The 27322-nt window shown below is 36.2% G+C and overlaps 1 protein-coding gene across 1 annotated transcript in view; it reads left to right on the forward strand.

The window, feature by feature from the left end:
- Positions 1-27322, forward strand: part of EFCAB13 (EF-hand calcium binding domain 13) — a 201415-nt gene that overhangs the window by 92550 nt on the left and 81543 nt on the right. The window contains exons 15-19 of the mRNA XM_061140776.1: positions 2252-2395; positions 7850-7921; positions 11162-11305; positions 12260-12331; positions 22783-22905. Coding sequence (XP_060996759.1) covers positions 2252-2395; positions 7850-7921; positions 11162-11305; positions 12260-12331; positions 22783-22905 — 555 coding nt within the window. The remainder of the gene's footprint in view (positions 1-2251; positions 2396-7849; positions 7922-11161; positions 11306-12259; positions 12332-22782; positions 22906-27322) is intronic.

Raw genomic sequence — 27322 nt, forward strand, 5'->3', positions numbered from 1 at the left:
TGCTTTAAATAATACCTGTATCCTTCTGACTCCCTATTTATCTCAAACTTAATGTGTATGGAGAAGAATTCTTGTTTTCCAACAAGCTTATTCTTTCCCTAGTCTTTCCTATCTCAGCTACTGATCCTATTCTCCACCCAGCTGCTCAGGTCTCAAACCTAGAAGTTCCTCATGGTCCCAGCCCCCTTAGACCGTCATTCAGTTCATCATTAAATACTCTCTCAGCTTTATGCTCAGAATATATCCTGTGTTTGTTCACTTCTCATCATCTCTATCATTTTCACCCTTGTTGATGCCACTGTCATTTTTTCTGTGAACTGCTACCACTGACATTTCTCAAAAGCTTCCTAACTGCCTGATCTTCAGAAAGTTCATTGTCTACATAGCAATAGAATAACCGTTTATACTTTTATAATAAGATAATTTCACTTCCCTGTTAAAACCTTACAAAAGTTTTCTGTTGGAATTTTAATAAAACAAAATTTCCTTCCATAGTCTGTGGTATAGTGAAGAGGAAGTAGTTATCCAGAAAAGGATTTTTTTCCCCACTTATTTTTATTAGTTGGAGGCTATTTACTTTACAGTATTGTAGTGGTTTTTGCCATACATTGACATGAATTAGCCATGGATTTACATGTATTCCCCATCCACATCCCCCCTCCCACCTCCCTCTCCACCCAATCCCTCTGGGTCTTCCCAGTGCACCAGCCCTGAGCACCCTGTCTCATGCATCCAACCTGGACTGGCAATCTGTTTCACCCTTGATAATATACATGTTTCGATGCTGTTCTCTCAAAACATCCCACCCTCGCCTTCTCCCACAGAGTCCAAAAGTCTGTTCTGTACATCTGTGTCTCTTTTTCTGTTTTGCATATAGGGTTGTCGTTATCATCTTTCTAAATTCCATATATTTGCGTTAGTATACTGTATTGGTCTTTATCTTTCTGGCTTACTTCACTCTGTATAATGGGCTCCAGTTTCATCCATCTCATTAGAACTGATTCAAATGAATTCTTTTTAATGGCTGAGTAATATTCCATTGTGTAGATGTACCACAGCTTCCTTATCCATTCATCTGCTGATGGACATCTAGGTTGCTTCCATGTCCTGGCTATTATAAACAGTGCTGTGATGAACACTGGGTTGCACGTGTCTCTTTCAGATCTGGTTTCCTCAGTGTGTATGCCCAGAAGTGGGATTGCTGGGTCATATGGCAGTTCTATTTCCAGTTTTTTAAGGAATCTCCACACTGTTCTCCATAGCGGCTGTACTAGTTTGCATTCCCACCAACAGTGTAAGAGGGTTCCCTTTTCTCCACACCCTCTCCAGCATTTATTGCTTGTAGACTTTTGGATAGCAGCCATCCTGACTGGCGTGTAATGATACCTCATTGAGGTTTTGATTTGCATTTCTCTGATAATGAGTGATGTTGAGCATCTTTTCATGTGTTTGTTAGCCATCTTTATGTCTTCTTTGGAGAAATGTCTGTTTAGATATTTGGCCCATGTTTTAATTGGGTCATTTATTTTTCTGGAATTGAGCTGCAGGAGTTGCTTGTATATTTTTGAGATTAATCCTTTGTCTGTTGCTTCGTTTGCTATTATTTTCTCCCACTCTGAGGGCTGTCTTTTCACCTTGCTTATAGTTTCCTTTGTTGTGCAAAAGCTTTTAAGTTTCATTAGGTCCCATTTGTTTATTTTTGCTTTTATTTCCAATATTCTGGGATGTGGGTCATAGAGGATCCTGCTGTGATTTATGTCAGAGAGTGTTTTGCCTATATTCTCCTCTAGGAGTTTTATAGTTTCTGGTCTTACATTTAGATCTTTAATCCATTTTGAGTTTATTTTTGTGTATGGTGTTCAGAAAAGGATTTTGTGGGGAGATACAGAGCAAAAGCTATTTAATTCATGGTTGTGTCAGTTGGACGTATTTGTGAATATAGGTTATTGTAAATCAATGAAAGTTCAATGAAAGTTATTCTTGATAATGATTATTTAGGGGTGCTTAGTTATTTTTAAGTTTCTTTATATATGGAACTATAAGTTCTTGAAATATTTTATAATCTTCAAAGATACACTTAATTTTATGTTATGTTATTGTATTTTAATATTTGGAAGTTGGCAATTTATACTTTATTTGTTATTCTTCTTAACCATAAAAATCTCAATTCATAACTACTCCAGATAATAGTTTGCTGTATTAATTTCTTGAACAAGAATGTTGTAAAATATGTGTTTTGTGTACCCTTTAGTATTGCCTGATACTATTGAAAACTTCCACAATCTTAGCAAAGAAAAGATGAGTGCTCCTGACCTGTGGAATACTCTGTCTAAATTGAACAATAATTTAAACAAAGATGAATTCCTAACTGCACTGAAATTGGCAACAGCTGATGGTGAGTATTCCAAATACTAAAATTAAAAGATACATGGTTTTATCTTCTGCCAATCTTTATTTATCCTTGTATTTGGTTGATATGCCAGTATATACATTTAGGAAATATAAAGAAAGCTCATATAGTTTGGCTGTCCTATAGAAAATAATTAATATCTAATATATTATTTCTCCACATTGATCAAATATGCATTGACTGTCACCGGATGAAGCCAAACTGAATCCAAGTTTGGCTACTTGTTGCTTGAAAGGCCAATACTCAGGAGAAAAGTATTGGTGTAAATGGAAAAAGTTGCTTTATTCAGGCCAGCAATCTGAAAAGATGGTAGACCAATGTCCTAAGACCATTTCCAAGTTGCCAGTTAGGAGTCAAAGGTTTTAATGACAGTGTGAGGGAGGGGCCTACAGGGTGTATGAACAGCTTGTGCACAAATCTCGGATTGGTTGGTATTGACTGATTAGTTTAACTTTATCAGCATAACGTTTCAGGCATCATCTACCCTCTGACTTTAACCCATCTGGGGTCTACATGCTTATGGTCAGCAGTTTTCATCTGATGAAGTCTACTTCCTATAGAAACAACTTGAGAATGTGTGTTAGACCCTGATCTATTAATAAATCTTTCTGGGAACTGGGAATTCAGTGATTGTGCTGTGTGAGTGGTTTGTAGTTTAAATTTTTTACCACTTTCCTGACCCAACAGCTAGCTGTGCTTTGTTTTTGTATTTTCACATTTCATAATCATTTAGTCTTGAGCCAGCCTTTTGGGACTCTTGGGAGGCCTAGGAGAGTAAAGCTTTTCTACACGTAAAAGGCAGGTGGAGGATATTGAGGTGGTGGTCTGTCCTGGGAAGGCAGAAGGCCTGATAGGGCTCTGCTTGGTTACTTGACTACTTTCAAGTTCCATAATATGTTAATGGAAAATGGAATATCCCAGTGAACACAGGGAATTAGGAAAATGGTTTATATCCCAGTTTTATTAATACTTCTTGGGATAGTTGTGTTGTTTGGTTGAAACAGGCTTTTATTTAATTTGTTAGGAAAATGCATTTGCTGGTGGCTACCACCTGTACCTCGTTAGGAAATGAAAAAAGATTCACACGAAACAAAAAAAAAAAAAGTTCACAAAAATACTATAGAAAAAGACAATAGATTACAATTTTAAAAATAAATTCTCCACTATATACTGCTGATATTCTGCATTTAGGAAAGAAAGAGTCCATGGCTACATGTGATCATTTCTACTCTCTCATATTCTTAGTACCCTGAAATTACAAATGTATTTTTATACTCTTTTGTGTGGAGTGTTTGTGCAGGACTAGCCTAGTAACATAAGCATGCTGTCTGGGGTCTTTTTCAAAAATTGTCATCCTCTGTGAGTGTTATTACCCGCCTTTTCTCCTTTAATTGAGGCTGGTAATTTTAGACTTTAAGCATGTGGATTGTTTTCTTTATTGGGATATATGAGGTGAGAAGGGTTGATTTAAACAGAAGGGTAATTTTCTGGTAGTAGGGATATTTTCCCCCTTCTCTTTTCCTCTGTGGCAAAGTTTCAGGTTCTTTTGATAAAGTGAATGGAAGTTGTGGGCAACATGTGCCAGAGAAAATATTACATAGCATTTATTTTAATCAGACCAGTAAAACATTTTATGCATTATGAAGATAACTCAGCTGTCTATAAAACCACTTATTGTGGTAATAAATCTCCATATATTGTATCCTATTCATTATTATATGCTTGTGAAGCAAATACATAGTATGTAAAATGTAGATTATTTTACCATCTAAATCTGAATATATACAAGATATTGAAAACTATATGTGGACTTCATCTGTCATACTATTTCTTCTTTTAACTTTAAGCCTTTTATACAAAGTGATTTGGTTCTTATTTTAGTGTACATGGGTGCTCAGTAGCTTCAGTTGTATCTGACTGTTTTGACCCTGGGGACTGTACCCTGAGAGGCTCCTCTGTCCATGGGATTCTCTAGGCAAGAGTAGATTGCTGTGCACTTCTCCAAGGGATCTTCCCAGCTCAGGGATTGAACCTGTGTCTCTTGTCTCCTGCATTGGCAGACAGGTTCTTTACCACTAGTGCCATCTAGAAAGTCCTATTTTATTGCTGTAGTTTGCAAAGTTTTGAAATTCTTTATTTTTGTTTTTTTTATATTTGGTGCTGTTAAATCAGTAGAATCTTTTTGTTCCAAATGAAATCTTGTAGAGTACCCCAATGTATAAAACATAGAAGTTGAGTTCTTCTGACCAAAGTAGGTAACACGACCAAGTGAACTGCTAAAGCATCTCAACACATCCTTAGAAACATGAGAAAGAACTTAAGGATTATTGTCCTGAAATAATCATTTGACCAGGTTATGTTAAAAAGAAAAAAAAACAACAGATGTAGGTTCTCTCTAAGTGAATTACTTCCTGGCTGTTGATGATATTCCATATTGACTCCTCAGTATTTTAAAGTATATTTAAAATGAAAAAATTAGTTTTATGATGATTAGAAAAATGCATTGAAAAGTAAAAAAGGTGTGTATCATTTGGCAAATTCAGAAATGCTTCCCAAATATCAAGTTATATAGCTTTTGAGTCCCTCCCTGTTTCTGATGAAAGATCTAAATGAAGAGAGTCGAGGTTGAGCCAAAATATGTCGCGATGATGTGGAAAATAGTTAAGGGGAATGTGAGAGACTGAATCCATAGACTAGGAATTATAAGGAGGAAATCATTATAGTTGTAGCTAGGCATAAAGACTTCAGATACTGTCTTCTCTCCTGGTTTCTCCAGTTTTATTTGTTTTAGGTTTTTAAACTTAAACTGAGATGTATTTGTCCTATTTCTCCTGACTCTGATCTCTGATGGAATTGAAATTAGCTAAATAGCTTTCTTTTCTTTTGGTCTTGACAACCTGATTCAGAACATGTCTTTGTGATATTGCTATTTTCATTTATACTTGTTCAAGTTAGGCCTGAACATTTATTTCAGGCTCTAACTTTGAAACCTGGCACTTGCGGTGGTTAACCTTGTGTTGGTAGTTTAGCAAAGAATGAGTGCCAGATTCCAAAATCTCTGTCTGCCCACATGTCTTTTCATAGAGCATATTTAAGTGTACCCAAGGAATCTTTTCTGAAACCTGTGGTTGCTTTTCTGTTTCAGCATATGTAAGAACTTAAGGACCAAATGGAATTATAGGTCATAGAGATTTGTGTCTGTTGGTAAACAGGCCCAACCCTAGATGCAGATTTTGTTAGAGCACCTGCTAGTGTCATTGGCACCTGGGGACCTCAGATGCTCCTTGTTTGTTTGCTTTTTTCCTTTCTTTCTTTTAGAATTCTTAAATAGCTGAATTTAGTTGTGTTTGAATACATGTGTTGGATTCAGAGGAATCTCCACTTAGGTGACTGAGCTGCAATGCCTACTGCTTACTTTAAGCTGGTCTTTAAGCTGCTATAAATTGAAGACACTTAATTGAGAAGGTCTTTTTGTAACCAGTCTTAGAAAATTTGATGATCTTGCCTTGCTGGTTGATAGGAGGCTGGTAGGAGATTATCCAGAGTAACAGACTATAAAAGAATCGTGGGAAATGGGATGCACAAACTCTTTGTATCCTTTTCTACCCTTTCTTCCCACATCAGAGAGATACCTGACATATTTAAGGCAGAGCTCTTATAGTTAGGGAGATGTAGGGCCTACTAAGGGGCTTCCCCGGTGGCTCAGAGATAAAGAATCTGCCTACAGTGTGGGAGCCACAGGAGACGTGGGTTTGATCCCTGGGTCAGGAAGAACCCATGGAGAAGGGCACGGCAACCCACTCCAGTATTCTTGCCTGGAGAATCCCATGGACGGGCTACAGTTAATAGGGACACAAAGAGTTGGACACGACTGAAGCGACTTAGTATGGCTCAACAGGGCAGGACCCTACTAAAGGACAGAAGCTGGAAAAATGCGATAAAGATACATGCTCTTACTGTAGAGTACGGTTCCTAAAAATCAAAGTGTTAATTTGAAAGCCAAGGAAAGATAAAAGATAAGACACTATTGGTTGTAGCTATATGTGTGTATATATTTTCAATTTTATTGCATAATAAGTGACAAATATAATTGTATATAAAGTGTATAATATGATTGAAAGATATAGTGGAAGGATTAACAAGATCAAGATAATTAACACATGTACACCCATTACCTCACATAGTTAATTTTGTGTGTATATGAATGATTAGAATGCTTAACATCTAATCTCTAACATCTAAACTTTCAAGTGTAAATTGCCATATTTTCAACTATAATCACCATGCTGTACATTAGATTCTCTGAACTTTTTCTTTTATTGAAACTATTTTTCTTATAACTGCAAGTTTTTGCCCTTTGACCTATGCTTCTCCATTTCCCCTTCTACCAGCCCCTATCTACTATATGTTTCTATGAAATTGGTTTTTTTTTAGATTCCAAATATAAGTGATACCCTACAGTACTTGTCTTTCTCTGTTTGGCATATTTCACGTAATAAAATGTATAATGCCCTGCAGGCTTATCTATGTTGTCACAAATGGCAGAATTTCCTTCTTTTTTTATGACTAAATAATAGTCCATCATGTATATATAATTTTTAAAAAAAGGGAAATGGTTGAATCATGTGGTAGTTCTATATTTAATTTTTTGAGGAACCACTATACTTTAAAAGTAATGACTGTACCCATTTACATTCCAATCAACAGTGTATAAGGGTTCCTTTTCCTCTATATCCTCACCTGTATCAGTTATTTCTTTTTGGTAATAGCCACCCTAACAGATGTGAGATGATATCTCATTGTGGTTTTGATTTGTATTTCACTGATGATTAGTGATATTAAACACCTTTTCATATACCTTTTGGCCTTTGTAGCTATATATTTAAGCTCTAGGCAAGGTCTTATCTGCTGTCAATACACTTTCTGCTTATACTGTATTCTAACCTCTGATCATAAACTATAGTAATTCTAAATCCTTGGATTAATTTTCCCTGTTCCAGATTCATAAAACAAAGTGTTTGTCACTTTGTCTTTGTAATCTAGTTATGTATTTTTGTATAAGAAATAGGTGTAAACATCAATCAGAAATTCTAGCTATAGAACCATCTGACTTTGGAAAAAGTTTTACATCTGCTACAGTATTTTTATCTTCAAACATTTGAAAGGCTAAAATTAAACTGAGATTTGTGTCTTAGTTTTATTTCTAGTGATATGGATTGCATAGTTTCTCTTGACTATTGGAGATGAAAATCTCAGCCTGATTTCTGCAGCCATAAGGTTTCTTCATTCCATAAAATTAATCTTTTGTTCACTCAACAATATACAAAGGAAATATAATTCTTATGAGTACATCAAATAATTTACATTTTCAAAGATTGCTTTATTGGATCCAACTTTTGCTTCAGTGAGGTGGATTTATTTAAAATGTTTTTCTTACAGAAGGTGACAAAGTACAAATTGAAGAATTTGCAAAAGTGGTAAAGGAAAAGCATGATACCTCCAAGTTAGAAGGTAAGTATTGGATTACTTGTGACTGTTAAATTTATTTTTATTGGAGGGATGCCTTTGGTTTTGTTTTTTACCTTTTCTGGTTGTGCTAATTTCTGGTTAACATATTGGCATTGATCTATTTATAGGTAGGCAGAGCTTAGTTTTGATTAAAAGTTGACAGGTTTCTTAATGAAAGAAAAAAGGTTTTTTGTAGAAAGGGATCCGCTTAAACCTATTTTTAACTTTTTTTGTTTTTAGGACTTTATATGTACAGTCAGCTACTGGCCTTAAAATTTTTCCAGATATGAAAATTCTGTATATCATTTTAAGCCTCAGACTTAGGACTCCATCCTGTGTATAGGCTTCTATATTATATAATTTCTCATAAATCTTTTACTTCTTTAATAGACACTTCTCATGTTCCTTTCTTTAGTTTTTGTTAAATATCAGAGAGACCATGTGCAGTTCAGTGGCACAGGTTTTCTATTTGACTTCCATTTTGATTTAAAAGTTAAAGATGTAGGACTGAAACCAATGAAGATTGTACTTGTGGAGTTTGTGCACTTTCTTGTTTGGAAAATATGTTTAAAACGGTATTACTGGTGATTTATTTGAATAGCCATTCAAATGACTATTTGATCAGTGAGCACTCTTGTGAAAAGAATGACAACTCAGAAAAATGTTAGGGAAATGACTCAATGCAGAGTCATTTCTGTGTGCAAAGAAGTAGACAATGTACTTTATAGATTTTTAATACATAGGCTTTCTTGGTATATGAAATACCCACCACTAGAGCTCTCTTTTAGGTAAGAAATGTATTTAATATTTTCTGGTTTACATATAAGTATTTTACCTGGGTCATAACATAATTAACATCAACACAGTATAGTAGTTAATTAGATTAGCTAAGCAATAGGAAACAGTGCGTAGTAGTAGAAAAGAGCGTGGGCTATGGAGTATGATAAAAGAGGGGTGTGTGGTTCTTTGACTTATTAGCTGCCTACTCACTCTAGGCCATTCTAATTTCTTCATCTTTAAAACAAGGATGCTAAAAACATCGTGTTTCTCATACAGTTGCCAGGATCAACTGCAAAAATACATATAAAGCAGAATTATTAGGTACACATTATCTGCTTAGCAAATGGTAGTTAATTTTGAAGTCAGAGAGCAGGGCTCAGATGGTAAGGAAAAAAATGTTGAAATTAAGCCATTGTGAAAGGAGAACAGATGGATTCAGGTTAGGTACCTGAATCTTGGGGATGGTCACAGGAACTAGGGAGATGGCATTGGAATCTGCCAGTCAGTGCAATATAAGACCAATAACTACAGGGAAGAATAAACAAGGGCTACCCAAGAAGGAAAGAGTTAGCATAGCAGGCCCTGCATTATAACTGATCAGGCTAGTTCACTGTGTCTCAACTGTCCGCTGGAGAACTCGGAGGGGCCTGGAGAGGAGGCATAATGTGCAAAGTTCTGTACTTCCCTTCAACAAAGATACATATAGTCTTAAAGGATTATGGTCAGTGTCTGATCTTGTAGTTTAGGATATTAGGGATGAGGCAGGCAATGCTAGGTAATTATGAGGATTAAGAATAGCCATTGGTGTGGATGACTTTGGAAAGAAAGTAAAAGGCTTGTTGGCAGTTAAGATGTCAAGGTGCTCTGAGGTTAGGATCATCCTTATTGTCATTGGATGATAATAGGATATAGGGTTGAGGGAAGATTATGATCAATGTGCCAAAATCCTTAGAGACTATGAAGGAGTGATCAGAAAGTAATAGAAAATGGTGTCAGAAGGGTGGTATAGTTGACTATCAGGTTTGAACCTTAAAGGGGAGTGATATATTTTGATTGAAGTTGGACTAAAATAGGCTCAAGACAGCAGCAGAAAACCAGAGAATGGTGGTCTGTTTCCTGGTCCTATGGTATATGGAACAGGGGAGGATGAATAGACTGTACTCAAGATGACTATGCAAGGAAACAGTATTTTAAAGGAAACAAAATTTTGGTTAAGACAAAGAAGAGTTGATACAAGTTCTTAGGTGTTGGCAAAACTCAAATTGCCATCTGCAGTTGTCTCCTAATAATGTTAGGGGAACAGGAAGTGAGGTAGGATCTAAGGCACTAAGAAGCTGTGATTACCATTTGTAGCTACTTTCTTGTTGGTTTTAATAATTATAATAAAAATGACAATTATTTTATTGGTATTAATAATGACAATAAACCCTTAGTGTATGGTTGGATGGCATCACCGACTCAATGGACATGAGTTTGAGCAAGCTCTAGGAGTTGGTGATGGACAGGGAAGCCTGGCATGCTGTAGTCCATGGGGTCACAGAGAGTCAGACATGACTGAGTGACTGAACTGAATGAACTGATATGTCTAACACTGTTTTAAATGCTTTTCAATATATTTTCATATTTAATCTCCACATCAACCTTGTGAGGTAGATACTATTATAATTCCATTTTACATATAAGACAAATGAGATTTATAGAGGGGTTAAGGGTTAAGTAGTAAAAATTTGCTCAAGGTCACAGAGTTCCAGGTCACAAATTCCAGGGTCAGGATTTGAATGCAGATCTATCTGACTTAACATTGCCTCCTTTGAAAAGGCTGGATGTGAAGCAAAATTCCAGGTGCTAGAGTACAACTGAGTCTTGGTAGAATTGAAGAGAAAAGATGAATGAGCCCTGTGATACTGTGTTTTATAGTTTACAGTTTTCGTGATTCTGAAATTTATTTCACCTCAATAAATAAAGTTAATTTTGCTTGCTACTATTAGAACTCCATATGTCTGACTCTTTGCGACTCCATGGACTTTAGCCCACCAGGCTCCTTTTTCCAGGCAAGAATACAGGAGTGGGTAGCCATTCTCTTCTCCAGAGGATCTTCCCGGCCGAGGGATTGAACCCAGGCCACATGCATTGCAGGCAGATTCTTTACCACTGAGCCACCAGGGAAGCCCAGTAAAATAACTCTTCTGTGTAACTGTAGTGAAAAATTCAGCTATATGAATCATTTTGGTTATGCCAATTTTATATTAGCACCAGAGAAACGTGATCAAGAATTCTTTGTATATTATACTGGTGGACATAGTATTTCCTGAGGTCTGGATTCTTTACTGAGATTTCTTATTCCTCAGTTCAGGATGTGATCATAAACCATGGGTTGCCACTGACAAAAGCCTTTAGTGATGGCTACTGCTTTTAAAATTCAGAGGCTAGATCAGTTACTAAATATCTTCTTTCTACTTCTAGAATCACAGGAGACTGTCTTAGCTGTTGATTTGCCTGAAGATGACGTGATACCTGGGAAGAACTTGGAAGGTTTTCTAGGAGATATTGGAATTAAGTCACCTAAAGAAGAGGTAGAGAAAATCCTTCAGTCAGATTTTGTTTCTGGTAAGCATTTAAATACTTCTATCAGGTTTTTTGTTTGTCTCATTTGATTTTCGGTAAGACTAGTCTTTATAAGTATTCTTTATAAAGAAAGTGCAAGATCTTTGTTCAAGTAAATTCATTTCCTTTGTTGAGCAAATATCTGTAGGTATTTGCTTGTTATTTTAAACATTATCTTTGAAAAGGAGTCTTTCCTCGTTTGCAGTTATGAGAATAATTTTAACAAGCAGTTTGAAATTTTGTGGAGAATGGGCTTGTTGTAATCCTCTCTCCTCAGATATATCTTAATTTAGTGACTGAAGAGTAGTTTGAATTCAGAATCTGTGAGTAGAAATCCTAGCTTTGTTGCTTTGGGTAGAGTGAAGTTACTGGACTTTAAAAGTTTCCTGGTATTTTAGTTTTTTTGCACAGAGCTAGTGTATCTACAATCTCATCACAAGGCATTTTGGATGAAAATGAATCCAAAGTATCTGGTAAATAAAACTTTCAAGAATAAATTTAAGGTTTAAAAATTTCAATATAAAAGTGGTATGCTGATTTTGATACTATATACATTTAAATTAATTAATTTATTCTTGGCTGAACTGGGTTTTGGTTGCTGTGCCTAGGCTTTTTCTAGCTGCGTCGAGCAGGAGCTCCCTTCTAGTTGTAGTGTACAGGCTTCTCATTGCAGTTGCTTCTCTGGCTGTAGAGCACGGGCTAAAGGCTCTGGGGCTTCAGTAGTTGTGGCGTGGGGGCTCAGTAGCTGCAGCTAGTGGGTTCTAGAGCACAGGCTCAGTAGTTGTGATGCACGGGCTTAGCTGTCCTGCATCTTGTGGAATCTTCCCAGATCAGGGATCCCCTGCATTGGCAAGTGGATTCTTAACCACTGGACAACCAGAGAAGTCTGATACTGTATTTTTAATATTATTATGTCCACAAATCCTTGCTTGTGACCTCTCTTTCTTTTCCTTCCAGAAGACAACATGGTTAATGTTAAAGACTATATGAAGACTCTGAGTGACACCCAGAAATTTTCCAATTTTATTGGTAAGCTCTTTATGGTAAACTATTAAAAAGCAACTCAGGACTCATTCAGAGGTCATCTAGTCAAACACTATATTGGATGCTTAATCTTCTCTGTGGTATCTATGACAAATGTTTGTTTCATCTATATTTGAACACTTCCAATTATGGTAAACTACTATTTTTTTTTCATTTAAGAATTGTGCATTTGTGATGGAAAAGACTGGGAAAAAATAAGGTCTTTATCTTTTTCATAGTCAAAATAAGAAAATTGTATTATATACTAAAGGCAATATTTTAAATGTTATAAAAATTTTAATGACCAGAAATGTAAGAAATACAAAGTGTAGCCTCTGTAATGTCACTGTCTGGAAAACTCCTGTTAATATTTGGTAAATATCCTTTTAGGCTTTTTCCTTTAGATCAATGAATATTTGTGTATTCCAAATTATTATTTTAAAATTAGATCACTTTGCTCCAGTATTCTTGGGCTTCTGTGGTGGCTCAGATGGTAAAGAATCTGCCTGCAATGTGAGAGACCTGGGTTTAATCTCATGCCCATAATACTCCATGTGCATGTATGCTAAGTCGCTTCAGTTGTGTCCAACTCTTTGCGACCCCATGAACTGTAGCTCACCAGGCTCCCCTGTCCATGGGGATTCTCCAGGCAAGAATACTGGAGTGGGTTGCCATGCCCTCTCCAGGGGATCTTCCCTACCCAGGGATTGAACCCAGCTCTCCTGCATTGATAGATGGGCTCTTCACTACTTGCATCCCATGGGAAGCCCATAATATTCCATAATTGACTTTAAAAAATTAACAGTGTATCTTAGATACTGTTCCATGTTTTATTATATTCTATAAGCTACCCCATTCTTTTTTTCTTCTGGTTTTATAGAGATATAATTGATATACAGCACTATATAAGTTTAAGGTGTATTGCATAGTGATTTAATTTATATACATCAAGTAATTACCACTGTAAGTTTAGTGAACATCTATCTCTCATACAGATACAAAATTAAAGAAATAGAAATAAATTTTTTTTGTGATGAGAACTCTTAGGGTTTACTCTCAACAACTTTCATATATAACATACAGCATTAATTATATTTATCATGATGCATGTCACATCCCTAGTGCTTATTAATCTTATACCTGGAAGTTTTTACCTTTTAACTACCCCCCATCCTCCATCTCTGGTAACCACAAATCTGATATCTTTTCCTATGAGTTTGCTTTTAAGTATAATTGACCTGCAACACAATGTTAATTCCTATTACATGACATGGTGCTTTGACATTTCTAAACATTTCAAACTGATCACCACAATGATTCTAATTATCCTATGTCACCACCCAAAGATACTACATAGTTATTGACTATGTTCCACTCACTGTACATTTCATACCCATGACTCATTTCTTTGATAACTGTTTAAGTTTGTACCTCTTAATTCCCTCACCTATTTTCTTCCCTTCCCCAAACTTTCCCCTCTGGCAAATACCTATTTGTTCTCTGTATCTAAAAATTTGTTTATATTTTTGTTATTTTTGTTTATTTCTCTCTCTCTCTCTTTTTTTTAGATTTCATATATAATTAAAATCATATAGCTTTGTATTTCTCTGTATGGCAGTTCATTTGGCATAATACCATCTAGGTCCATCCATATTGCAGCAAATTACAAGGGTTTATTCTTTTTTTAAGGCTGAGTAATATTGCAGTATACATGTACACCACATCTACTTTGTCTGTTCTTATATTGATGGACACTTAGGTTGCTTCCATATCTTGAATATTATAAATAATGCTCCAGTAAACAAAGGGATGAATATGTCTTTTCTAATTAATGTTTTTGTTTTCTTTGGATATATGCCCAGGAGTGGAATTGCTGAGTCATAATGGTAGCACTGTTTTCAGTTTTTTGAGAAACCTCCATACTGTCTTCCATAGTGGTTGCACCAAATTACATACTGACATTACAGATTTCCCTTTCTCCACATCTTGCCAAAACTTGTTGTCTTTTTAAAAGATAATATTTGGTTTTTATTTTTTATTATTTATTTATTTTTTGGCTGTGCTGGGTCTTTGTTGCTGAGAGGGCTTTTCTCTAGTTGCAGCAAGCAGGGGCTACTCTTTGTTGTAGTGCATTGGCTTTTCCTTGTGGTGGCTTCTCTTGTTGCAGAGCACAGGCTCTAGGGCATACAGGCTTCAGCAGCTGCCACATGGCTCAGTAGTTGTGGTTCCTGAGCTCTGGAGCACAGGCTCAATGGTGCATGGCATAGTTGCTCCACAGCATATGGGATCTTCCCTAGACCAGGGATTGACCTGTGTCTCCTGAATCGGATGGATTCTTTACCACTGTGCCACCAGGGAAGCCCCTATTTGTTGTCTTTTTGATAACAGCCATTCTGACAGGTGTGAGGTGATATCTCACTGTGGGTTTGATTTGCATTTCCCTGATGCTTAGTGATGCTGAGCATCTTTTCATGTGCCTGTTGATCATCTGTATCTCTTGTGGAAAAATATGTATTGATATCCTCTGCTTGTTCTTTAATGTGTTTGCTTATTTTTTTTGCATTGAGTCATACCAGTTCTTTGTATATTTTGGATACCCTTATTGGATACATTAATATTACTTGCAAATATCACCTGACATTCAGTAGATAGCTTTTTCATTTTGTTGATAGCTTCCTTCACTGTGCAAAAAGATTTTAGTTTAGTTTGAGTCAGTCCCACTTGCTTATTTTTGCTTTCGTTTCCCTTTCTCAAGGAGACATGTCCAAAAAAATATTACAAAGACTTATGTCAAAGAACATCCTGCCTATGTTTTTTCTAGAAGCTTCATGGGTTTGGGTCTTACATTTAAGTGTTTAATTCATTTTGAATTTATTTTTTTGCATCATGTAAGAGGGGAGTCCAGTTTGATTTCTTGCATGTAGCTTCCCAGTTTTCACAACACCATTTAGTGAAGAGGGTGTCTTTTCCCTATTGTGTATTCTCCCACCTTTGTCATAGATTAATTGCCCACAAAAGTGTGGTTTCATTTTTGGGCTCTCTATTATGTTGCATTGAATTATATGTCTGTTTTGTACCAATACCATACTATTTTGATTACTATTACTTTGTAGTATAGTTTAAAATAAAAAATTGTGATGTCTCCAGTTTTCTTCTTCTTTCTTAGGATTTTTTTGGCTATTTGAAGGGTCTTTTGCATTTCCACACAAATTTTAGAATTATTTGTTTCAGTTCTGTGAAAAATACCTTTGGTGTTTTGGTAAGAATTGCACTGAATCTTTTTTTCTGGTTTTGTTATTAGGGCAGTGGTGGCTGTATAGAATGAGTTTGGTAGAGTTCCTTTCTCTGCAATATTTTGAAATAGTGATAGGTATTAACTCTTCTCTAACTGTTCAGTAGAATTCACCTGTGAAGCCATCTAATTCTGGACTTTGTTGGGAGTTTTTAAAATTACAGATTCAGTTTTTAACTGGTAATAGATATGTTCATATTTTCCATTTTTTCCTCATTCAGTCTTGGGAGATTATCGATTTCTAGAAATGAATACAGTTCTTTTAGGTTGCCCATTTTATTGGCATATAATTGTCCACACAGTAAAATCATGATCCTTTATATTGCTGCAACTTCAGTTATAACTTCTCCTGTTTCATTTCTGATTTTATTGATTTGGGCCTTCTCCCCCATTTTTTTTCCTTGATGAGTTTAGAAATGAAAAGATTGGTATTTATTTTGGAATATTATGGGTCTATGAATAGCTAAGACCATTTTGAAAATAGAATAATATGGGTTGCTTTGCATATTAAAATACTATTGAATGTGTGTCATGAAGTGTTACAGTAGTCCAATGCATCACAGTATAGATATCCACAGAGACCCTATTTATAGAAACTTGACACATGACAGAGATGACATCAAGATGGTGAGGGACAGAGCAGCCTGGTGTGCTGCAGTATGTGGGGTTGCAGAGTCAGATGTGACTGGGTGACTGACATGGGAAAGTTGGCTCAGTGTATGGAAGAAAATGAAGTTGGATTACTACTTCATACCATATACAAAAATAATCTTCAAATTAATTAATCTAAAAGGTAATACATTAAAGCTGATGGAGAAAATATTCTGCCTGTGGTTGTGAATAATTTATTATAATTAATATTCCCGAAAGTATAGCCATTGAGTAAAAAAGATTTGATTATATCTTGATTAAGCATTTGTGATAATAAAATGAAGGACTCTAAAAAATTACCAGATATGTAATAGGTTGGAAGAAGATAATTACAACTTTTAGGACTAACAAAAGATTAATATCTTGAATATGTAAGAAATTCTGCAACTCGGTATTAGAAAGAACAATATTCATTGGATAATAAGGGTATAAGAAGTCAGTACCCAGAAGAAACCCAAGTGGCTAAATATGTATATGAAAAGATGTGGGAATACTCAAGAATTGCTGTTGGGTAGGTAAAATAGTATACAGTGAGTCATTCTGCATAGCAAGCTGGCAGTACTTGTCAAATTAAATATGGATATTTCTTAGGACTCAATAATTGTCTTAGGTAAATAGCCCAGAGAAGTCTCTTGTAGAGAGATGTACAAGAATGCTCATTGTAACATTGTTTATGGGAGGAAAAAATGAAAGTAACTTAATGTCCATCGCTAGGGGAATGGTTAAGTAAAACATAGTCTAATACAAACACGAAATCAGATATGAAGGAGAATTCAAAAGCTTTACAGACAAGCAAAAGCTGAGAGAATTCAGCACCACCAAACCAGCTCTTCAACAAATGCTAAAGGATCTTCTCTAGACAGGAAACACAGAAAGGTTGTATAAACGTGAACCCAAAACAACAAGGTAAATGGCAACGGGACCACACCTATCAATAATTACCTTAAATGTAAATGAGTTGAATGCCCCAACCAAAAGACAACGATTGGCCGAATGGATACAAAAACAAGACCCCTATATATGCTGTCTACAAGAGACCCACCTCAAAGCAAGAGACACATACAGACTAAAAGTGAAGGGCTGGAAAAAAATATTTCACGCAAACGGAGACCAAAAGAAAGCAGGAGTCACAATACTGATATCAGATAAAATAGACTTTCAAATAAAGGATGTGAAAAGAGACAAAGAAGGACACTACATAATGATCAAAGGATTAATCCAAGAAGAAGATATAACAATTATAAATATATATGCATCCAACATAGGAGCACCGCAATATGTACGGCAAACACTAACGAGTATGAAAGAGGAAATTAATAGTAACACAATAATAGTGGGAGACTTTAATACCCCACTCACAACTATGGATAGATCAACTAAACAGAAAATTAACAAGGAAACACAAACCTTAAATGACACAATGGACCAGCTAGACCTAATTGATATCTATAGGACATTTCACCCCAAAACAATCAACTTCACCTTTTTCTCAAGTGCACACGGAACCTTCTCCAGAATAGATCACATCCTGGGCCATAAATCTGGTCTTGGAAAATTCAAAAAAATTGAAATCATTCCAGTCATCTTTTCTGACCACAGTGCAGTAAGATTAGATCTCAATTACAGGGAAAAAATTGTTAAAACTTCAAACATATGGAGGCTAAATAACACGCTTCTGAATAACCAACAAATCATAGAAGAAATCAAAAAAGAAATCAAAATATGTATAGAAATGAATGAAAATGAAAACACAACAACCCAAAACCTATGGGACACTGTAAAAGCAGTGCTAAGGGGAAGGTTCATAGCAATACAGGCTTACATCAAAAAACAAGAAAAAAGCCAAATAAATAACCTAACTCTACACCTAAAGCAATTAGAGAAGGAAGAAATGAAGAACCCCAGGGTTAGCAGAAGGAAAGAAATCTTAAAAATTAGGGCAGAAATAAATGCAAAAGAAACTAAAGAGACCATAGCAAAAATCAACAAAGCTAAAAGCTGGTATTTTGAAAAAATAAACAAAATTGACAAACCATTAGCAAGACTCACTAAGAAACAAAGAGAGAAGAACCAAATTAACAAAATTAGAAATGAAAATGGAGAGATCACAACAGACAACACTGAAATACAAAGGATCATAAGAGACTACTACCAGCAGCTCTATGCCAATAAAATGGACAACTTGGATGAAATGGACAAATTCTTAGAAAAGTATAACCTTCCAACACTGAACCAGGAAGAAATAGAAGATCTTAACAGAGCCATCACAAGCAAGGAAATCGAAACTGTAATCAAAAATCTTCCAGCAAACAAAAGCCCAGGACCAGATGGCTTCACAGCTGAATTCTACCAAAAATTTAGAGAAGAGCTAACACCTATCTTACTCAAACTCTTCCAGAAAATTGCAGAGGAAGGTAAACTTCCAAACTCATTCTATGAGGCCACCATCACCCTAATTCCAAAACCAGACAAAGATGCCACAAAAAAAGAAAACTACAGGCCAATATCACTGATGAACATAGATGCAAAAATCCTTAACAAAATTCTAGCAAACAGAATCCAACAACACATTAAGAAGATCATACATCATGACCAAGTGGGCTTTATCCCAGGAATGCAAGGATTCTTTAATATCCGCAAATCAATCAGTGTAATACACCACATTAACAAATTGAAAGATAAAAACCATATGATTATCTCAATAGATGCGGAGAAAGCCTTTCACAAAATTCAACACCCATTCATGATTAAAACACTCCAAAAAGCAGGAATAGAAGGAACATACCTCAACATAATAAAAGCTATATATGACAAACCCACAGCAAGTATCACCCTCAATGGTGAAAAATTGAAAGCATTTCCCCTGAAATCAGGAACAAGACAAGGGTGCCCACTCTCACCACTACTATTCAACATAGTGTTGGAAGTTTTGGCCACAGCAATCAGAGCAGAAAAAGAAGTAAAAGGAATCCAGATAGGAAAACAAGAAGTGAAACTCTCGCTGTTTGCAGATGACATGATCCTCTACATAGAAAACCCTAAAGACTCTTCCAGAAAATTACTAGAGCTAATCAATGAATATAGTAAAGTTGCAGGATATAAAATTAACATACAGAAGTCCCTTGCATTCCTATATACTAACAATGAAAAAACAGAAAGAGAAATTAAGGAAACAATACCATTCACCATTGCAACAAAAAGAATAAGATACTTAGGAGTATATCTGCCTAAAGAAACAAAAGACCTATACATAGAAAACTATAAAACACTGATGAAAGAAATCAAAGAGGACACAAACAGATGGAGAAACATACCATGCTCATGGATTGGAAGAATCAATATTGTCAAAATGGCTATTCTACCCAAAGCAATCTATAGATTCAATGCAATCCCTATCAAGCTACCAACGGTATTTTTCAGAGAACTAGAACAAATAATTTCACAATTTGTATGGAAATACAAAAAAACCTCGAATAGCCAAAGTAACCTTGAGAAAGAAGAATGGAACTGGAGGAATCAACCTGCCTGACTTCAGACTCTACTACAAAGCCACAGTCATCAAGACAGTATGGTACTGGCACAAAGACAGAAATATAGATCAATGGAACAGAATAGAAAGCCCAGAGATAAATCCACGAACCTATGGACACCTTATCTTTGACAAAGGGGGCAAGGATATACAATGGAAAAAAGACAACCTCTTTAACAAGTGGTGCTGGGAAAACTGGTCAACCACTTGTAAAAGAATGAAACTAGAACACTTTCTAACACCATACACAAAAATAAACTCAAAATGGATTAAAGATCTAAATGTAAGACCAGAAACTATAAAACTCCTAGAGGAGAACATAGGCAAAACACTCTCCGACATAAATCACAGCAAGATCCTCTATGACCCACCTCCCAGAATATTGGAAATAAAAGCAAAAATAAACAAATGGGACCTAATGAAACTTAAGAGCCTTTGCACAACAAAGGAAACTATAAGCAAGGTGAAAAGACAGCCCTCAGATTGGGAGAAAATAATAGCAAATGAAGAAACAGACAAAGGATTAATCTCAAAAATATACAAGCAACTCTTGAAGCTCAATTCCAGAAAAATAAATGACCCAATCAAAAAATGGGCCAAAGAACTGAACAGACATTTCTCCAAAGAAGACATACAGATGGCTAACACACACATGAAAAGATGCTCAACATCACTCATTATCAGAGAAATGCAAATCAAAACCACAATGAGGTACCATTACACGCCAGTCAGGATGGCTGCTATCCAAAAGTCTACAAGCAATAAATGCTGGAGAGGGTGTGGAGAAAAGGGAACCCTCTTACACTGTTGGTGGGAATGCAAACTAGTACAGCCGCTATGGAAAACAGTGTGGAGATTTCTTAAAAAACTGGAAATAGAACTGCCATATGACCCAGCAATCCCACTTCTGGGCATACACACTGAGGAAACCAGATCTGAAAGAGACACATGCACCCCAATCTTCATCGCAGCACTGTTTATAATAGCCAGGACATGGAAGCAACCTAGATGCCCATCAGCAGATGAATGGATAAGGAAGCTGTGGTACATATACACCATGGAATATTACTCAGCCATTAAAAAGAATTCATTTGAACCAGTTCTAATGAGATGGATGAAACTGGAGCCCATTATACAGAGTGAAGTAAGCCGGAAAGATAAAGAACATTACAGCATGCTAACACACATATATGGAATTTAGAAAGATGGTAACGACAGCCCTATATGCAAAACAGAAAAAGAGACACAGAAGTACAGAACAGACTTTTGAACTCGGTGGTAGAAGGTGAGGGTGGGATGTTTCGAAAGAACAGCATGTATATTATCTATGGTGAAACAGATCACCAGCCCAGGTGGGATGCATGAGACAAGTGCTCGGGCCTGGTGCCCTGGGAAGACCCAGAGGAATCGGGTGGAGAGGGAGGTGGGAGGGGGGATCGGGATGGGGAATACGTGTAAATCTATGGCTGATTCATATCAATGTATGACAAAACCCACTGAAAAAATAAATAAATAAAGGAAAAAAAATCATAAGCAATAAATTAGATTTTTATTCATACCATAAAAAGATAGAGAGAAGAAATACAATAATTTTGTAGCATAAAATACTTCATATAAGTTAGACTTATTATAATGCCTGTAGGACAACACCATATATACACACACACACACACACACATACACTTTCAGCTGAACACATAAATCTTCAGAGAAAGATGAAAGATAGATTGAAAGATTGAGATTAAAGTAACAACATTAACAAACTTTATTTAAGAAACAGACATAGTACTTTATATACTAAACACATTCTCTTCAAATGCCTGTGAAATATTCATGAAAATAGATAATATTTAAGTCACAAAGAAAAATTTTGATGAGTTCTAAATATCAGAAGTCATTCAGACCATGTAGACTCACCATTAGGTAGTAACAGAAATTATTTATGAAAGAATATGGAAAATTTTGCTTTAAAGACTGAAAACAAACGTTCTAAGTAATTCTTTGCTTAAAAAATAAATGCATGTGTGCTCAGTCGCATCCAACTCTTTGTAACCCCATGAACATAAACTGCCATGCTCCTCTGAACATGGGATTATCCCAGCAAGAAACTGGAGTGGGCTGCCATTTTCTCCTCCAGAGGATCTTCCTGACCCAGGGATCAAACCCATGTTCTGCATTGGCAGGTAGGTTCTTTACCACTGAGCCACCTGGGAAGCTCAAAGGTGGCCTTGGGCTAAATACATTAAAGTAGAAATTTAAAAAATTTTAGAAATGAATGACAGTGAAAACAAAATATATCAAAATACAAAATATGATAAAAACAGTCTTGCAGGAACTTTTATAGCATTAAATGCTTTTATTAAAACACAAGGAAATTAAAAATAATTTATCTTAAATGTTCAGCCCATGCAGCTAGCCAGCAGCATAAACAAAACAGCAAAACAATCACCCTATCCCCAATATAGTAGTCAGGCACTAATGAAACTGGAAATATAAGTTTGCAATACAGAACACACTCATACACAGATTGTTCACATAACCAAAACAGTGAATAATAGTTTAATTTAATAAAATATCAATTTATTAACATCTTACTAGCATCACTGTTATTCTTTCCAAACACTGGATAAGGAGAAAAGGGGCTTCCCCCCTGCCCCGCCCCACAATTGTAGCATTACTTTCCTTGAGTTCACTTTGCTGTTTTGTTGTTTTTATTTATTTAGCTTCATGGGTTGAACTAAAAAGGTGAAGTACTGCAGTGTTTCTTGTTTTCTAATATAAACATTTAGACCTATAAATTTTGTGGAGCTTTGGCTTTGCAGGATATTGCAGACACAAAAACCTCAAGATGGATTTCCAGAAAGTGAATACATTTTACCCAAATCAAGTTGGTATGTGCTTATTTGAACAGACTAACTAACAGACTAACTAACAGACTAACAAATAAATATCTTCACATTTTGTCATCTTTCTGTTTCTCTCTAGGAACAGAAGATCCTTGGAACATTGGTAATAGTGTCTCTGATGGGAAAGTTGCAGTTAAAGACTTTTTACCTACCTTGGAGAAATCTTTGAGTAAAGAACAACTTAGAAACTCTACAACAGATGGTGAGTACTTCAGTTACCTCTCAGGTTTCCTCTTTAGAGTATACCTGTTCACACCGACTAAATTTTTTAAAAAAGAGTGAGAATACTGTATGTTTAGGGAGGTTGTTATGAAACTATATTGATATATTGGTCACTGTGAATTGTTGGAACTTGTTTGGAAAGTGTATGGATATTCTTCTTTATTTGGAGAAGAAAGCACAAGCTGGAATTAAGATTGCTGGGAGAAATATCAATAATCTCAGATATGCATATGACACCACCCTTATGGCAGAAAGTGAAGAGGAACTAAAAAGCCTCTTGATGAAAGTGAAAGAGGAGAGTGAAAAAGTTGGCTTAAAGCTCAACATTCAGAAAACTAAGATCATGGCATCTGGTCCCATCACCTCATGGGAAATAGATGGGGAGACAGTGGAAACAGTGTTAGACTTTATTTTTTGGGGCTCCAAAATCACTGCAGATGGTGATTGCAGCCATGAAATTAAAAGACACTTACTCCTTGGAAGGAAAGTTATGACCAACCTAGATAGCATATTATAAAGCAGAGACATTACTTTGCCAACAAAGGTCCGTCTAGTCAAGGCTATGGCTTTTCCAGTGGTCATGTATGGATGTGAGAGTTGGACTGTGAAGAAAGCTGAGCACCAAAAAATTGATGCTTTTGAAGTGTGGTGTTGGAGAAGACTCTTGAGAGTCCCTTGGACTGCAAGGAGATCCAACCAGTCCATCCTGAAGGAGATCAGCCCTGGGTGTTCATTGGAAGGACTGATGCTGAAGCTGAAACTCCAATACTTTGGCCACGTCATGTGAAGAGTTGACTCATTGGAAAAGACCCTGATGCTGGGAGGGGTTTGGGGCAGGAGGAGAAGGGGACGACAGAGGATGAGATGGCTGGATGGCATCACCGACTCGATGGGCATGAGTTTGAGTAAACTCCGGGATTTTGTGCTGGACAGGGAGGCGTGGCGTGCTGCGATTCATGGGGTCGCTAAGAGTCGGACACGACTGAGCGACTGAACTGAACTGAACTGAACAGAAACAAGTAATCTTGTCCATGTTTTAAAAGCAGATGCTTATTTATTGGAGTGAATGGTCACAATAATACGTATGATAGAGCCCTACTCTTCTACTTCCCCAACCTTGAATTCTAGAGATAGGGTATTTTTTATAGAAAGAGTTTCATAAACAAGTGTGAATTTGGTGTGAGTTTTTCATAAATACCATTCACTGGTCTAAGGAAATTGCCTTCTATTCCTTTTTTGCTAGAAAGATTGAATTTATATTTGTTTATTTGGTTTATCATGAATTTTCCAAACAATTCTTATGTATCTCTTAAGGTAGGTCATCTGAGTTTTCTCTTTTAATTTGTTAGTGTGGTGAATTACAAGAGTTGAATTTTATAATATTAAATGAAACCCGGATTTTTGGGTTAAACCCATCTTGGTCATGAAATATTATTATTTTAATTTTTCTAATAAAATAGAAATAGAAAATTTTATTTTTGTAAACTTTGTTTACAATTTATTAATCTCTATTTATGAGTGAGACTAATGATAGTTTTGTTTTCTCGTACTGGCATTGTCAGGCTTCAATGTCAAATTATCCTTGTAGTTTGAAAAGTATTCTTTCTTTTTCTAAATCCTAAAATAGCTTATGTAACATTGGAATTGCATATTCCTTTCATGTCTAGTGGTAGTCACAAAAGAAGCCATCTGAGCGTTATAGTTGTTTAGATAGGTTTTTGATTAGTAATTAATCTTTCATGTTATATGATTATTAATTTTTCTTTTATTCTTGAAGTCAATTTTGGTAAATTTTTCCCTAGGAGTTTGTCTTTTTATATAAAAATTTATTGCTATAATGCTATAAAGTTTTTAATAATAAATTCTTAGTATTTTTGTAGTTATTTATAATATCTACAGTAATACTTCCATTTCATTCTTCATTTTGGTTATTTTTATGTTTTCCTTTTTAAAATCATTTATGCTAGTGGTTTCCCCAAAAAATTGAAAAAACATTTTTTCTCTTCCTTTGTCATTTTTGTTCAGTAAAGCATCTCTGTAGGGAGTTGTTCAGTTGAGAAGTCATGTCGGACTTTTTGCAACCCCGTGAACTACAGCACACACAGATGGTAAAGAATCTGCCTGTAATGCAGAAGACCTGGATTCCACTTTCTAACTCATTTCACAGAGCCACGATCACCCTGATACCAAAACTAGACAAGTTCAGTTCAGTTCAGTAGCTCAGTTGTGTCCAACTCTTTGCGACCCCATGGACTGCAGCACGCCAGGCATCCCTGTCCATCACCAACTCCCAGAACTTGCTCAAACTCATGTCCATTGAGTTGGTTATGCCATCCAACCATCTCATCCTCTGTTGTCCCCTTCTCCTCTTGCTGTCAATCTTTCCCAGCATCAGAGTCTTTCCCAATGAGTCAGTCCTTTGCATCAGCAGGTGAAAGTATTGGAGCTTCAGTTTCAGCATCAGTCCTTCCAGTGAATATTCAGGACTGAGTTCCTTTAGGATGGACTTGTTGGATCTCCCTGCAGTCCAAGGGACTCGCAAGAGTCTTCTCCAACATGAGAGTTCAAAAGTGTCAATTCTTCGGCGCTCAGCTTTCTTTATAGTCCAAGTCTCACATCCATGCATGACTACTGGAAAAGCGATACCTTTGACTAGACAGACCTTTGTCGACAAAGTAATGTCTCTGCTTTTTAATATGCTATCTAGGTTGGTTATAGCTTTTCTTCCAAGGAACAAGCATCTTTTAATTTCATGGCTACAGAAGACGAGGTGGCCGAGTGGTTAAGGCGATGGACTGCTAATTTCATGGCTACAGTCACCATCTGCAGTTATTTCGCAGCCTCAAAAATAAAGTCTGTTACTGTTTCCATTGTTTTCCCATCTATTTGCCATGAAGTGATGAGACCAGATGCCATGATGTTAGTTTTTTGACTGTTGAGTTTTAAGCCAGCTTTTTCAGTCTCTTCTTTCAGTTTCATCAAAAGCTCTTCAGTTCCTCGTCACTTTCTGCCGTAAGGGTGGTGTCATCTGCATATCTGAGGTTATTGATATTTCTCCTGGCAACTTGCTTCCAGCTTGTGATTCATTCAGCCCAGCATTTCGCATGATGTACTTTGCATATAAGTTAAATAAGCAGGGTGACAATATACAGCCTTGATGTACTCCTTTCCCAATTTGTAACCAGTCCATTGTTCCTTGTTTGCTTCTAACTGTTGCTTCTTGACCTGCATACAGATTTCTTAGGAGGCAGGTCAGGTGGTCTGGTATTCCCATCTCTTTAAGAATTTTCCACGGTTTGTTGTGCACCACACAGTCAGAGGCTTTGGCATAGTCAATAAAGCAGAAGTAGATGTTTTTCTGGAACTCTCTTGCTTTTCCTATGATCTACCAGATGTTGGCAATTTGATCTCTGGTTCCTCTGCCTTTTCTAAATCCAGCTTGAACATCTGGAAGTTCAATCTAAGTTGACCTGGTTGGAGAATTTTGAGCCTTACTTTGTCTAGCATATGAGATGAGTGCAATTGTGCAGTACTTTGAACATTCTTTGGCTTTGCCTTTCTTTGGGATTGGGATGAAAACTGACCTTGTCCAGTCCTGTGGCCACTACTGAATTTTCCAAATTTGCTGGCATATTGAGTGCAACATTTTCACGGCATCATCTTTTAGGATTTGAAATAGCTCAGCTGGAATTCCATCACCTCCACTAGCTTTGTTCCTAGTGATGCTTCCTAAGGACCACTTGACTTTGCACTATATCTGTCTCTAGGTGAGTGATCATATCTTCGTGGTTATCTGGGTCATGAAGATCTTTTTTGTATTGTTCTATGTATTCTTGCCACCTTTTCTTAATATCTTCTGCTTCTGTTAGGTCCATACCATTTCTGTCCTTTTTTGTGCCCATCTTTGCATGAAATGTTCCCTTGGTAACTCTAATTTTCTTAAAGAGATTTCTAGTCTTTCCCATTCTGTTGTTTCCCTCTATTTCTTTGCATTGATAACTGAGGAAGGCTTTCTTATATCTCCTTGCTATTCTTTGGAACTCTGCGTTCAGATGGGTATATCTTTCCCTTTCTCCTTTGCCTTTAGTTTCTCTTCTTTTCTCAGTTATTTGTAAGGCCTCCTTAGACAACCATTTTGCCTTTTTGCACTGAAGAAGGGACTGGCAAACCACTTCAATATTCCTGCCTTGAGAACCCCATGAACTGTATGAAAAGGCGAAAAACCAGACAAAGATACCACAAAAAAGAAAATTATAGTCAAATATCTGTGAGAAATATAAATTCAAAAATCCTCAACCCAATATTAGCAAAATAAATACAATGATATATTAAAAGGATCATTCACCATGACCTAGTGAAATTTATTCCAGGGATTCAAGGATGGTTAAATGTCTGCA

This window comes from Dama dama, chromosome 5 (assembly GCF_033118175.1).
Source record: "Dama dama isolate Ldn47 chromosome 5, ASM3311817v1, whole genome shotgun sequence".
NCBI classification, from domain to species: domain Eukaryota; kingdom Metazoa; phylum Chordata; class Mammalia; order Artiodactyla; family Cervidae; genus Dama; species Dama dama.